This window comes from Salvelinus fontinalis, chromosome 33 (genome assembly GCF_029448725.1).
Source record: "Salvelinus fontinalis isolate EN_2023a chromosome 33, ASM2944872v1, whole genome shotgun sequence".
NCBI lineage: Eukaryota > Metazoa > Chordata > Actinopteri > Salmoniformes > Salmonidae > Salvelinus > Salvelinus fontinalis.
Window position 1 is genome coordinate 46800104 of NC_074697.1, and position 15101 is coordinate 46815204.

A 15101-nucleotide genomic window follows, 5' to 3' on the forward strand; every position below is an offset into this window, starting at 1 on the left:
GTATAACTCCCATATACTTCACTTGAAAAATACAAATGTAATAAATAAATAAATACTCTACCATCTAACACTACACTCACTAATTTCAGAATTATATAATGTAAAATGAACACCACCCTACTACACTAATTAAATGTATTTATTCCTACCTCATGCCATCAAGGATGAGACATCACCACTTAACACACCCTGAAACTCTTCTGATGTCAAGTCTCACACACCCAAATACCTCTCTGCAGCTGCCACCACCACCTCAATTTTCTGCGACTTCCGTTCCATCCCTGCAGTACAGATGATAACCATTGCTATAAATGCTAAAAATCAAATTTTACTGAAACTTATATCACTTTTTGGTCTATCCCTCTGTACTGGTATATCTCTACTGCTCTCACCACTCCTCCCCCTTTAACCCATCTTCCTCTACTTTCTCCACTGCCTCAGCATATGACAACCTCTGCTCTACTCTACCTGCCTCTCTCGCACGGGATATTTCTGATCCCCAGTCCCCTGGGCACCCCTACAATTAACACATTCCACTACTTTCCCCAATACAACACATTCCTTTATCTCATGCCCTTCTGCACACTTCTCAGATCGTGGACCCTCGCTCCTACACACTGCTGCCACATAAGCTTGTATTCGGCACATATGCTCGTACAGGATAACTTATATATTCTAACTTCACTTTGTCGCATCAAACGACGAGCATCACATACACCGGGAATCTTTCCCCTCAGCTGGTAAACTTTTATATTTAATGCTTCCCCAGTTATCACTCCTTTCATTGGTGCCCTTTTCTTGAGAGCAAAACAATTAACTTTTCTTGCCTCCATTTGTTTTACTCCGAGCGCCTTCTCCCTCTGACTAACGGAAACACAAACAATTATCACTAGACCACTTCTGGTTACCCTCGCCGATTCCACATTTTCCAACTCTTTTTTTTCACCCACAGTGAAACCACAAATGGATAGGCCAAAAGGCAAGAGTCCACTTTTTCCATAAACTTCACTCCTACTGTCACAGACTCATCTTTTTCCTGACTCTCGGTACCTACCTCAGTCTCCGATAACTTCACCACACCTACCACCTCCTATACTTCACCCTCATTCACTTCCATTTCTCCTCCTGTCTTCAGCTCCCTCTGTTTACACTTTCTACCATTCTTCTTTAACAAACCATCTCCCTTTTTTTCACAATTTTTATCTGACTCAAGCTCAACCTCCTCTCCCTCTCTTTTCCCCTCCATTCCTCCTCCGTTTTCCAAGTATACGTCTCCTTATGATAATACTGCACTACTCCTGACAACCATCTTGTTCTTGCTTTCTCTAGGGACTCCATTTCCCGACCCTTTGGAGACATTTCATGATAGAGGTGAGGTATGGGGCCACAGCACACACACAACAAATCACCTTGATACTATGTTGCTGTTTATTGAATGCTATTTTCTCCAAAATAAAGATTTGGACGGTAATATAAACAGTTACGGAGGGGAAAGCTCACTCAGCTTTCACAGTCTATCAAGAACAACGATGAGTAAAGCTCCCCTCCGTCAAGTAAAATAAGAGAGAATGGGGGAAAGGAGTTAGAATGGGGTGGACAGAGAGAGACAGAGAGAGACAGAGAGAGAGAGAGAGAGAGAGAGAGAGAAGAGAGAGAGAGAGAGAGAGACAGAGAGAGAGAGAGAGACACAGAGAGAGAGAGAGAGAGAGAGAGAGAGAGAGAGAGAGAGAGAGAGAGAGAGAGAGACAGAGAGAGAGAGAGAGACACAGAGAGAGAGACACAGAGAGAGAGACACAGAGAGAGAGAGAGAGAGAGAGACACAGAGAGAGAGAGAGAGAGAGACACAGAGAGAGAGAGAGAGAGAGAGAGAGAGAGACAGAGAGAGAGAGAGAGAGACACAGAGAGAGAGAGAGAGACACAGAGAGAGAGAGAGAGACACAGAGAGAGACACAGAGAGAGACACAGAGAGAGAGAGAGAGAGAGAGAGAGAGAGAGAGAGAGAGACACAGAGAGAGAGAGAGAGACACAGAGAGAGAGAGAGAGAGAGAGAGAGAGAGAGAGAGAGAGAGAGAGAGAGAGAGAGAGAGAGAGAGAGAGAGAGAGAGAGACAGAGAGAGAGAGAGAGAGAGAGAGTGAGAGAAAGAGAGAGAGAGTGAGAGAAAGAGAGAGAGAGAGAAAGAGAGAGAGAGAGACACAGAGAGAGAGAGAGAGAGACACAGAGAGAAAGAGAAAGAGAAAGAGAGAGAGAGAGAGAGAGAGAGAGAGACACACAGAGAGAGAGAGAGAGAGAGAGAGACAGAGAGAGAAAGAGAAAGAGAAAGAGAGAGAGAGAGAGAGAGAGAGAGAGAGAGAGACAGAGAGAGAGAGAGAGAGAGAGAGAGAGAGAGAGAGAGAGAGAGAGAGAGAGAGAGAAATATGACAGGTGTACTGTCATAACATCTGGTCCATTTGAAAAAGATAGACAATACTGTATAAGATAATCAGAGGTTAAATTGATCCCCTCAGAAACAGATGCAAAAGAAGGTTATTGAGCATTACATTTCATCAATTATTATACTTATTTTATGCACTGAACAAGGACAAATGTGTAGTTATCAAAGCACCATCATTATATCTATCACTGGAGATGTTTTATTTATTTTATTTTTTATTTAACCTTTATTTATCCAGGTAGGCCTAAAACCTATTTCGTTTTGGGCCTCGGCTGTTACAAATAGTCTCAAAATGTCTTGAGTATAAATTCCCGTAAAATTTCTGCGTCCATTTTCATTAGTCACTGCTGATCACAACAATGCGACCATTGCTTCACAGAAAAAGACAAACATCTGTTTACATATAAAGTCAGAAATAGACTTTCTAGAGAAGGCATTCGAGGAAAAGACAAAGGTTCAATTGAAGGAAATAACCAAAAATATCAGTCACAAGGCATCAAAGGAAAATGCAAAAAATTAAGGGTTTTAAAATATTTCTTGAAGATTCATATATTTATAATCAAGGTCTGCCCCTCAACCTCCACTCAATTAGGTCAAGACCTCTTGGCCCAAACATAGATACCGGGCTATGTGAATGAAAGATCATGGTACAGTTTATAATAGGGGTGGAAAATCACGACAATACATGATCACACTGGACACATAGCATAGCAGAAAGAGCGTGCAGAAGACTTCTGGCACTGTGTAAATTAAGCTTTTCATATGATTTGATACATGTCTATCCTAGAGGATATGAGTGTTGCATTTCAAAGTTTCAATTTCAATACATAACATTGCAAGTTTGCAACTCATGGAAAAATAAGGCATTTGTCAACCACGCAAAATGGTAAAAGACCTCTTGTCTGTTCCAGTCAGTCTAGTATGGAGGTATTTGTATGAAGGCAGGTCCACTGCTACAACAACGTGACTGAGTTTATTTCATCATTGCTACATATGTCCATGGCCCATCTCAACTTGGATTGTGAGAAAAGGAAGTTCCAAAATGGAAGTTCTCTCCCTCTCCCTCTCCCTCTGCCACCTCAATTCTCCTCTCTCTATTTCTCTGTCTTTACCTTTCTGTCTCTCTCGTTCTCTCTCTTGGATGGTACAGATTACAAAACTAGACTTATGTGAACTAGACCTCATTTCCTGATCTGTCCGGTGCTGACATAGGTGTGAATTCTTTCAAACTGGTAACTGGGTTTCCAGGGTAAGAAAAAAAACGACTTAACATTTTCTAAGAGAATGCATGGTTGGAATTCAAGATATCAATGCGACATTGTTTAGGGTGTGAAATTAGAAGAATATCGGCGTCAGGAATATTCAAACATGCTCTCACTCAGTGGAAGAACCATGGTATATTTTTGTCCAACTCTGGAGACTCTTCGAGCGGTTTTGATGGAACAGGACCCATGGACCTCATCACTGATAAGTTGTAAGTGAATTTGCCAGAACAGGATGTTCTATGATCAGTTCATCTGATATACTATAAGTAGCACCACAAAACCATTCTGTACACGAGCCATACTTGTCCAGACCGTGTCATCTGTCAGTATAAACCCCTTTCACACATCATCAACAATGCCATGGTAGGTTCATGGAAGGAAATGAAAAAGGCATGGAAGTTCGTCACTCAAAAAAGGCATATGAGGCCTGTCCCTTGTCTTACCACTTGAAGCCTGGCACTTAAGTTACATTTTTTGCTTCACAATAAAAATGGACGGGCCCTCTTTTCAATTCACAACTAAGACTTTAGCCCATCTAATGATAAGCCAGACAAAAAAAAAAATCACAATCACACCTCCATTGATATTTCAAGTTATGCAACAATTACTACTGTGAGGTGATTTTTTTTTATGAGAGCAACTCTCGAAAAGCTCTCCAAAAATGTCTGTTGTTTGAATCACACGATAACTACTTTATTGAACAGGAATGCACACTGGACTAACAGACTGTTCTCAACAAAAACATTCAATAAAAAATTATTTGCATCATTAATACTTTAATATGTATTTTGACATTCAATTCATACTAGTTTCCTCATTTTGGGTCCGTAGGGGACTAAGTGGTGACATTAAGCTTTGGCGGCATAGGCATTGGGACTGACCTCACAGAGAAAAACAAACAAACGGGCAAATGTAAAAGCAAAAGGCAATAGCACCACCTCAATAATCTCATCATATTGACAAACTGCAATACACGCAGCATCACATGTTAGATATAGTTATCCTGAATAATGTGCTTTTATATGTAAAACATATGAGCACAGGCAGTGATAATGTGCGTCATATTGAGGGAATGGTTAAGTATTATCGTTTTTTATAAATCTTTGTTCTTTTAGAAAAATATCCATTTTAAAACCAGCCTCAAAAACTGCACCTCTGTTTCTTCATTGACAAAAATATCCCATTTATATTTTCAAACATTCATACTTCACAATAATTGTACATACACTTAAATATACACATTTTTTTGTATCTATATGCATATGCTTTTAAGTATACTTTTGACACATAGAAAATGTTTTTATAGTGCACATCATGCCTCTGAAGTTGCCAAACCTAAGATAAAAAATACAATAATAACACAATAATAGTTACAATGCAATAGTAAATGTAACATTAAGGGGAAAAGAACAAGAGCCTCTGGCAGCGACAACACAGGTAAGAGTCGAGGACAAAGCAACAACAAAAAACTCAAACATAACAAAAGTCACTGGAAATAAAAGGAACAAATTCACAGACAAATGTAGAACACATACTCATAAACAGCCCCCTCCTCTTGTCTCCTCTGTGTGTCCGGCTCCGTATTGTGCTCTCTCATCATGTCAACCTCAATCAAGAAATAAATAAGCGGGCCAAGTGGCTCAGAGTGAGATACACTCACAATAAATGCACCTCCCACTTGGAGAGGCACAGAGGCCACTCATCCCAATGTTCAGAGGTTGGTTAAATATTCCTTACAGGTAATATTTTTTTAAACAGATTGGTTATCAACAGACTCATGTCTGACAAAAGCTCTTTACCAAAAGTACATTCCTCTCTCAATGTTTTTTTCTCACCATGATATTTTCTCTGTCAAATGTAAGACTTAAAAACAACAACAGAAAATACTTGGCGATAAAGGAGGGTGAAGAACATTATACAAAATAGTATCAGTAACAAATGGCGGACAATCCAGATGCTTGAAGTATGGCGGTGGTACTCTGCAGGTAAGAGGTAACCCATCCATACAGTTGGCAAAAGCAGGATTTTTTTGGATTGTTTAAATTCCATTCAGGCTTACGAGTACAGGGGGCTCATCCTCTCTCTCTGCCAAAGTTTCAGCTCTCCCTCTAGACCTCTACCTCGGCTAAAGCCTCTTCTCTCATTCTCCCGCCATCCTCATCTCACCGTCACAACACAAGTCTCATTTAATCTCCATCGTTTCAACATCCGACAATGGCCCAGGAGAAGAAATAAAAGAGTGACAACTCTTTTACATTTGTGTCCATCAAATTTGTTGTATTTTCAGTGTGTGTGTGTGTGTTTTTTAGCTTTTGCTTTTGTGTGCTTTGAGCGAAATACTCCAGGGCTCCTCAGTTGGGGGTTCGTCCGCGTCCGTGTGGGACGTGTGAGGTGGGCCGGCGCTCAGTCAAGGTCCCAGGGGCTGGAAGGGCTCGGCGTGCTCTCAGGGTTCGAAGACTTCAAAGAGACAGAGAGAGACACACAGAGGAGAGAAACAAAGATGGAGAGATGGACGAAGAGTAGACGGCAGGATAAAAAGAGAAAGAGCCAGATAGCTGGAGGCTGTGACGCCCTTCCCTTTCCAAGTCACAACTAATGACGAAGAAGCAAGAGGAACCGAGCGGATGAGGAAGGCGGGAGGGGAGAGCAAGAGCTCAGCAGTCTGGCCTCACAAAAAAAGACCCAAACCTCAGTCCTTCTTCCCTATTTCAGCTTGCACAAATACATTCAGCATGAAGAGAGGGATGAAGAAGATGAGAGCAGGAGCAGTGAGAGAGGGATGGCCGACAGAGGGAACGAAGGGGTGGATAAGTGTGCTTGTGGGATCGCAGGTGAGCATGTTACTATTTACTGTGTGCACTGTACGTGCACGCCACAAGATGTTGAAAGATTCATTGTGAATTAAGCTGGGTATGATGTCAGAGGATGTTTCACAGATCGACTGACAACTCAGAGCCCAGAGTTTTAGACTCAATTTGAATTCACTTCAAATACTTGGTTAGTTACGTTTAGTTTTCTCATAAGGACAACAATGGCTTATATGCACTAAATGCTATGTGGTCAAACTTGGTTTGATTTCATGTTTTTCAGGTCTGAATATGTGTGAGTTTGTATGGATCATCATATGATGTATGTTATCCATGTTGTTGACCTCGTCTATCATGAGCAACTGGTTTTTGCCGTATGTACGTGATTGACACAGGGGTGTGTGTGTGCGTGCGTGTAGTGTGTGTGTGTGTCTGTCGGTCAGTCAGAGAGCGAGCAGCGAGGGCGAGTTCAGGGAATCAGAGGACTGCTCGCTGCTGCTGTTTCTCTGGTTAGCGCTGACCCCGCAGGCTCCCTCTGGGTAGCTGAACACAAATGAAGATGTGTATGAAGGGTTGTAGCTGCCAGCGGCCGCGCCATCATTGTGACCACCACCCCCACTGTCGGCCACCAGGCACGGCCCACCCGGCGCAGGCTCGCTTGAGCCATAGAAAGAACTAGAAAACGCTACCTCCTGCATCATCCCCGGCTGCGGATGAACCTGCTGCTGTTGAACCTGCTGTTGCTGCTGCTGCTGCTGTTGTTGTTGCTGCTGTGAAGTGGAGGGCTGCGAGGTGTAGGCGGGAGGCAGGTAGAAAGTGTCCTCCACAGTCAAGCCCACGATGGAGACGGGGGCCTGTTGGGGCAGTAGGGGCTGATGCTGGAGCTGTGTGGAGCCAGAGGCCTGCTGCTCCTGGTAGGGGATCTTGCAGCTGGGCTGGTGAGCCACCAGGACAAACTCCAGGCGCTCCTTCTCCTTCTGCAGCTCAGAGATCTCAGCCTCCAGCTCAGACTTCTCCTCCTCCAGGATGTCAGTCTCCTGTGGAGGGAGGGAGGAAAGGAGAGAAATAGAGAGAGAGAGAGAGAGAGAGAGAGAGAGAGAGAGGGGGTAGAGGGTTAGACAACACAGGTGTTCTAATTCTACGTCTGTGGAGGTGGATGCACGGCTATGTTTTTAGATATAGATAGGCCTACATGATTCCCCCTTGAAATAGATACTTTAGCCCAGGACTGGTAAATTAGACTGCTAGGACTGGTAAATTAGACTATACCAACTGTAGGCACAATAGACTGTCACAAGCACTATAATCATCTTCGCTCTTCAACTAATAACCCCCGTCTCTTAATAACCAGCCCCTTGAATAACATCACGTGTTACTTTTACTCACATACACAGTCATTATCATGAGCCTAGTTATGTAGCATAACACACTGCATATAATTATCACAGGAAGTCATTTTGACAGTAAGAACACAGGCAAGCTCACCCCCTGCAGTCTGTCAGTCAGTTCGCGCCGGCGGTTTCGGCATTTGGCGGCTGCCAGCTTGTTCCTCTCGCGTCTAACACGCCTCTTCTCCTGCTCCTCTGGAGTCAACTGGAGGGAAAGAATAAGGAGGGATTAAAACAAATGCAAACTTTGTCTTTGCCGCAAATCTGTCTGATGCACTTGAATGGGCTCTCGCTAGCTGAGAATAACAGATATATAGATGTATCGTCAAATACAGTGTCATAGAAAATGCGGCGAACGTGTTCATTCTTGCTGTCTATCCATTCGACATATAAAGATTTACACACGGGGCACACACACTTACAAACACACCAACATCTCCATCGTCACTCACAGACTCGTCTCGTACACGGCGGCTACGGGTCCTGGACTGACGGATGGGGCCCGGGGCTGGGCCTGGCCCCGGGGTACCAGAGCCTGCGGGAGTAAAACCTGAGCCAGAGGAATAACTGGGCCCTGGCAGATCATAAGGGTCTACCAGGGACACAGACTGGGTCATAGTAGAGGTCCCCATCCCACTCTGCCCAGAGGCCTGGGACGAGATGAGAGTTGGCTGCACCATCCACTGCAGGTCCTGGCTGCTGGTGATGGCTGTGACTGTGGGCACAAAGGAGCCTGGCATATCCACTCCTCCACTGCTGCCCCCGGAACCACTGCTTACCCCTACCCCGCCTCCAGCAGACACACAATCCTGGAACACACAGAGATGGAGGGGTTAGGAATGAACACAGACAGAGAAATGTGATGCTGCTATACAATGCAATGACAACAAGTGACTTTCTCTTTAAACATTGCTTTGTGAACTATTTCATTGTTGATTCCCTTGAACATAAGATGGTAGACATCACAGCAGAAGATTACATAGCCTTGATGTCCATAAGACACACACTTTCAGGGTACAGTTTGACACACCCATTCTATTCACAAGTCATCTATAAACAAACGTTGAATAAACTGCCACCATTGCAAACATTTACCATGTGGATAAGAAGCTGACAGGTATAAATGCATTGTTAGACTAGTCATAAGCATGTATGTCCCCCTTATAATGTCTTATATGATCTCATTATGATCCTAACTTAATAAAAAAAACAATTTGTCAGTTGAAAATGTGCTACAAATAGACATAACACATTGATAACCCTTATAATAACGTCATAAAGGCGCATACAAACTTGTAAAAAGTAGTACATCTTGTCAGTAAATGTCACTCTTATAGAACGATAGAATGTCAGTGAGAGTTGGAGTATCCCAAAATTCCTGCACAATAGATGTTATAAAGAGATCATTGCAAGAATAGATTTAGGTGCCCAAATCTATCACTGACTCTCTCTGCTTTAATTAGAACTGAGGCGAGCAGTGATACCATAGTGAGCTCGGAGTTGCATTAATATTCATATGAAAGCGTTTAAGGCAAGGCGACATGCAGCTTTCAAGAGGCCGCCTCAACCAATCAACTCGCTCGAATAAGTCCCCCCTCCTCCTTCGTCCTCCCCCGTCACACCCTCGGTGTTCCCTTAGCAACGCGACGTAACACTCCAAAATAGAACGCATTTACGTCACAGCGAGTCCTGACAACAGGGAGAGTGGAGAGAAGCGAGCAAAGGCGGAGCTTTTTGTGCGTACGTAGGATGGCCAAAGCGTTGTCATCCGTTGCGCTGCGTGCTGTAAACCTACCACCGAAGACAGTACACGTTGCTAGTAGAGGTGGCACAGCCTGAGTCAGAGAACATGCCGGCAGGCCTTTACTACAATAAAATTCAAGTGCCTGTAGATTTCAAGGCAATTGGCAGCGCATTTTTTCACGCATGGTTTATCAGACGTGAAAGGGAAAATATTCTTGCCTTTCCCTTTCATAGAAACTATGTAACAACAAGCTTATAATTATGATGATACTCAGGTTGATAAATCCAAACTCTGCATGGTAGAACTCTAACGCGACAAGGTATAACTGCACCAGCATTTGCAAATACTACTGAACTGTAAAAGCATCATTGAATTCTAAACTTAACCCATATTTCTGGAATACAACCCACGGCCACATCATCATGTACAACATAAATCAGACTTCATGCATTATTATATAAACATCTGTCAAATGAAATGTTTCCTCAATATTATAGTAATCAACATCGGACATTGGGGGGGAAAGGACACATAAGCTCCATTTCTCCCCGATACTCATCATTACTTTACTTATTGGACCTACCTGTGAGGCACTGGCCGGCGGGCTCCCGAAGGAGTCCACGGAGGAAAAGTACTGAGACTCAATAGACGGGGATGAACTTCCACGGGAGACGGAATCAAAGTCACCGGGGAATCCCTGGAACATTTCCCGGGCGGAGCCGAGAGAGAAACCTACAGTTCCCGGAGTGAGTGCGATGTCACCTGCTGTTCGAGCGCATACACAAGGGCAAGGGGGAGAGGGGAGACAGCTGTCAGTTTGATGTCATTGAAATGCAATCTCATGTATCTAGGATTTGGTCAACAGTAAACATGCATAACTGGAAACCTCGCTTTACGTGTAGCCTACATGTATATCGGAAATCACGTAATAAGAACCGTTGTTGCTGCATTATCTAACATTCATGTTTAGAAAGTATTTTACCGTTAATGTGTTCCTTATTGTGCTCCGGTAAGATGCTCTTGGTCTCTTTCCAAAAAAGTTGCATGAAGAAGGAAATCCAGTTCGCTGCTATGGAAACAGTCCTTACGTTTCGGATTTTTAAAAACTCATCGATCCGATTCAGAATCCGCTAAAATATGTCCTTCGTCCCCTTTTTACAATGTGCAATGATAGATCCATGTAAAAGTCCACTGTGCGTAAACTGATCAGCGATATAGAGTCACAGTCCACAGAAGCGAGTCTTGTCTTATGAATGAATCCATGGAGTACGAGAGAAGCATTGTAAAGGATACGAAGTCCCGCCTAGGAGTTCCGCTGACGTACGTGCCCATTTATGGGGTTGTGTTTTTGTTTGGTATCCTTGGTAATGACGTTTAGCTAGGGATTCCCTCTCCCACAGAAACCGTCCAGCAGACGAGAATATAACATGTTACTATCACAGCCACGATATATTTTTGATCAAGAAACTATTTCTGATAGTACATTTAATGAAACAACAAGTTATGACAATTTTAGTGTGCACCTAGCCAAAGTATGTATTGTAAAGTAGATTAAATTAAAATCTCAATGCACGTGTTCTTAGTGTTTTGGAGGTGTAAGCTCATGTAGCCTAATAATTATTTTGTAGACTCAGTAAACTGCCTAAGTATTGTAGAGTTAAGCTCCAGACCAAGTAAAACTTTGAGGGCTAGTTTAGCCCATTGCCTATGTTAAATAATAAAACAGGTATTAATGTACATACTGTCTGCCTCCTATACGTATTATTATTATTTGCATAGGCCTAAATAGATAAATGAATATATAAACGAATATAGATCTAGCATGTAGGTTATATATAGCCTAGTATATACTGTAGGCTATAACCTAGTGACAATGAAATGGGAAATTACTGAAATTACTTATAGGTTATTGAGCAACATCATTGAAAAATAAGCTATGGGACAGGCTACTTCGTACTGGCAGAATTCAAGTAGGCCTATTTAGACCGGTTGGCCATTATAAACATATGCACATTCCATTGTCGATTTCTTACGCAATTACTTGCTTTGACATCGCTCACAAGAGGAAGGAAACCCACCAGGCAAAGAGAGGAAATCCTCTCGAGTGAACTTTCTTACTGACACGCCCTCGGGAGTTCCCTTTCTTTGAGAGGCCGTGGAATCCCTCGTTCTATAACGGGGCCTTCTGCTGCTGGGATTTCGACAGGTTTTTGCGCTGGTACGTTTGAACACATTCAGTTATTTTTCTTTATCATAGCATAAAGTGTCGGATCATCAGATTTCGTGCTTCTACACATGCATTGCTTGCTGTTTGGGATTATAGCCTGGGTTTCCGTACAGCACTTTGTGACATCAGCTGATGTAAGAAGGGCTTTATAAACAAAATTTGATTGATTTCATTAAGATTTCTTTACGAGCTGGTATTTTAGACTGAAATGGAGAAGATCGAGCATAAGCATATGAAGCAATGAGTACGCGTTTTTGGACTTCCATTCGGCATGTTTTTTGTATGAGTGGAGTATCTTCAGGTAACACATCTATGGACTGTGAGTAGCTACACACTCATGCATGAAGTAGGCAAGATTGTGTTATTCATGAGTGTGGGATGTAAAATTTGCAGAGGGCGTCGCTGATCAATGATTCTGTTGTCAATTTTTTTTTTTTTTTACACAAGTTCCCAGAATAACAACGAGGGCTATTCTTTATTCAACAGCCTCCAAACGTTTTACCAGAAAATATGTCAACAGATTGAGAGGCAGAGTGTTCCGACACGGACAGTGGGCAGCAGTGACGGAAATCGTCGCCATACACTGCTGTCACTGCAAACATCCTCTGTCGAATTGTATTCATTTTCTGTAGACTTCTCCCTACGTACAGACGCCAATTGGAATATGGCAGGTGGGAGGAGGTGTGTGTGTGTGTGTGTGTGTGTGTGTGTGTGTGTGTGTGTGTGTGTGTGTGTGTGGGGGGGGGGGGTCTTAAAATAGACAAGAAAAATATTTAGGTTTGTAATGTCGTAAAATGTCATGGCGGCATACATCGGTGTGTAAAAGGACAGGGAATAGTGGGGATAATAACAATTAGTCAGCACTACAACGTCACCGACAAGGAACGTTCTGTACTTTGTCGGTGATCAATCGCGATGAGTAATCCGGACAGATGGTTCATGGGAAGCTCTGAGGTCATAACACCACCACTGAGTTTTGACAATACATGTACCTACCTACACAGGAGAGCAGCAAGTGTTATATTATATTAGGGGATGGTGCTTCATAATCAGGTAAGTTATCAAGAAGATAGGGCTGGAGGGCATCAACATCAACGGGGCACAGGTATTATTGAGATCAATAGTCTACCTAAAGTTTCACATTCTAACTGCACCGACTGTAAAAACGACAATAACCACTACCACCATTAAACTGTCTAATAAAGGAACGGGTGGTTGAATTAAGGAATACAGTTAACATCTGCATCAGGCAAATAGCAATTCATTTGTCAGTTAACATATCTGCACTGCAAGCTGAGGCTTGCTAGAAACACACAAGAAAAACCAAGGCGTGTTCAGCATGTTTAATAGCATGCAAACCTATATAATCAATCTAACGAGTCTTGTTTAGGTTATATAACGGCTAAAACAAGACTAGAGAGGTTTTACAGACCGACCATGTGCTTGCTATCCCTTTCTCACCGCGATGAAGTCTGCTGCATGTGTTGGTACACAGTACAGCGTTGTGTTGCCTTGGAGATACCGTTCCAACACGCCTGACGTAGAAACGTAGCTACAAATGTAGTCTTTTTTTGTTTTTGTTGCTTGGCAACCGGTTTCCGCAGTAACCAGTTCTTGAGTGACAGGGCAGGGGTAGAGCTGTTGTTGAGGCATGAATAAGATGGCTGACTGAAATGTATTCCAGAAGTCCACGAATTTCTCGTTTAACAGCGTATTTTCAAGTTGATGATATAGCCCTGCCATCTCCGTTCAAATACAAGTTAATCGTTGTGTGATTTTGCATGCATATATCTAACTTTGTAGTCTTGCTAAGCGTTTGGAGATACTAGCTACAGCAGCGCAGCCTGTAGCCTAGCTACAGCAAGCTAACTTGTATCCTAATCCTAACTTGCTTTTCAGGAGATTCCACTTGGTTGCGACTCGTGGCTAAATAGTTTATTCGGAATTAATTATCGAAAAATTGTGTATTGTTCCGCCTAGGAAGTTAGCCAATCAATTGCCATCTGCATCCAAGAGTTGTTAATGCTCGTTAATGCTCATTTTCATGCAAAACTTCTGTTAGGGACATTTCTCCTGCTGCTTGATAGAGAGATGTGAGATGTTGGCTTTGAAGTTCATACAGAAGTGCAGAACAGAAATCTGCTAGAAGTCTATGTGGTGCAAAATGAATGAGCTTACAACATTCTGCCAGTTATTGGGTAATATTATCCACCATATGAATACTGCAACACCACAAGGTCATAGTATTTATTTGACTATCATTCATATTTTTCTTAAACAAATGCCTGAGGCTAAATGTTGTTTTAAAATTGTATTGTAAGCTACTCAGGGAAACTGTTGTTCCTAATCAAATACACATCTCAAATAGATTTGATAAGGAAAATACCCTCATTTTGCTTAGTTGTTTCTCATATGTGCGCCAACCTACAGAAGCAGGAAATCACATGACTTTCCCCCTCTCATTTAGGTGCTGGAAATGTGGTGACTGGTGTTGTAGACAATACGCAAACAAACCAATAATGGTTCCCGAGCCAAATTTAGCTGCAACGTGTGACCTGTTTGCGTTTGGCTGCAACTTGTGACCTGTTTAGCCTGTTCCCATGATCTTGTATGGTTCTTTCATGGCACCATAACAACAGTAGTCTAAGGAGTTTGCTAAAGCACACACACATCTTGGATCAGACTATGACCTGTGGCTATAAGCAGTATGAACCACCATGCATTTTACTTTTTATTATTCTCCTAACATTTTACAGTATATTGGTCTCATTGATATCAGGTAGCCTAAATGCCAAATGTGTAACCATATACACCACAGTGGTATTACAAGTGCTAAGTAAACCTGCATAACTGTTGGAATTTTACACTTTTCATCAGTGTCTGAGAGTTCATGCATTTAGCATTACAGATGTACTGAATTTGGAATGAACCAGTAGATCTGTCCTGTGCCTGAGTGTGCTTTGTTTTGCTTGTCCTTCGTATTTCCGGGAAGCTGCTAACTCTGCTAGTGAGGCCTGCCCCTGTTTCCTTGGGGGGCGAGGCATGTTTGCCCAGTCTTCCTGCCCCAAATATTTGTTACCAGGCAACAACCAGGCCCGTCCCACTTCAGAATGGTGTTGTTTACACCCCTTCTGGCTGCTCACCCGGACAACATTGCCTAAACCTTCTCACAGGCTTTCACCACGGAGAGAAGTTTGACCTGGATTTCTTTCTACCCAACACACCACAAAATTCCTCC

At 42.7% G+C, this 15101-nt stretch overlaps 1 protein-coding gene across 6 annotated transcripts; it reads right to left on the reverse strand.

The window, feature by feature from the left end:
• Positions 1-1410: 1410 nt before the first annotated feature.
• Positions 1411-11218, reverse strand: LOC129832406 (protein FosB-like). 6 transcript variants are annotated; one of them, XM_055896441.1, is made up of 6 exons: positions 10619-11206; positions 10220-10401; positions 8315-8701; positions 7990-8097; positions 7194-7541; positions 1411-6154 (listed from the first exon to the last, which is right to left on the reverse strand). In XM_055896441.1, exons 1-6 carry the CDS (start codon positions 10680-10682, stop codon positions 6101-6103), a joined length of 1143 nt encoding a protein of 380 aa, XP_055752416.1. In that variant the 5' UTR covers positions 10683-11206; the 3' UTR covers positions 1411-6100. The 6 variants fall into 6 exon arrangements, with proteins under 6 accessions (XP_055752416.1, XP_055752415.1, XP_055752413.1 ...); XM_055896442.1 differs by lacking the exon at positions 1411-6154 and adding an exon at positions 6974-7039 and having other exon boundaries at positions 8345-8701; positions 10220-10398; positions 10619-11218; XM_055896440.1 differs by having other exon boundaries at positions 1411-7541; positions 8345-8701; positions 10220-10398; positions 10619-11214.
• Between the last annotated feature and the right edge of the window lie 3883 nt (positions 11219-15101).

What these genes read in the sequence shown, in the direction of transcription:
- LOC129832406 (XM_055896437.1), bottom strand. Translation starts at nt 10,682, where the DNA reads ATGCAACTTTTTTGGAAAGAGACCAAGAGCATCTTACCGGAGCACAAT. An exon ending in CAATAAGGAACACATTAACG is followed by an intron (nt 10,402 to 10,618) that starts GTAAAATACTTT and finishes GCGCTCGAACAG; the next exon opens with CAGGTGACATCGCACTCACT. An exon ending in CGCCGGCCAGTGCCTCACAG is followed by an intron (nt 8,702 to 10,219) that starts GTAGGTCCAATA and finishes TGTGTGTTCCAG; the next exon opens with GATTGTGTGTCTGCTGGAGG.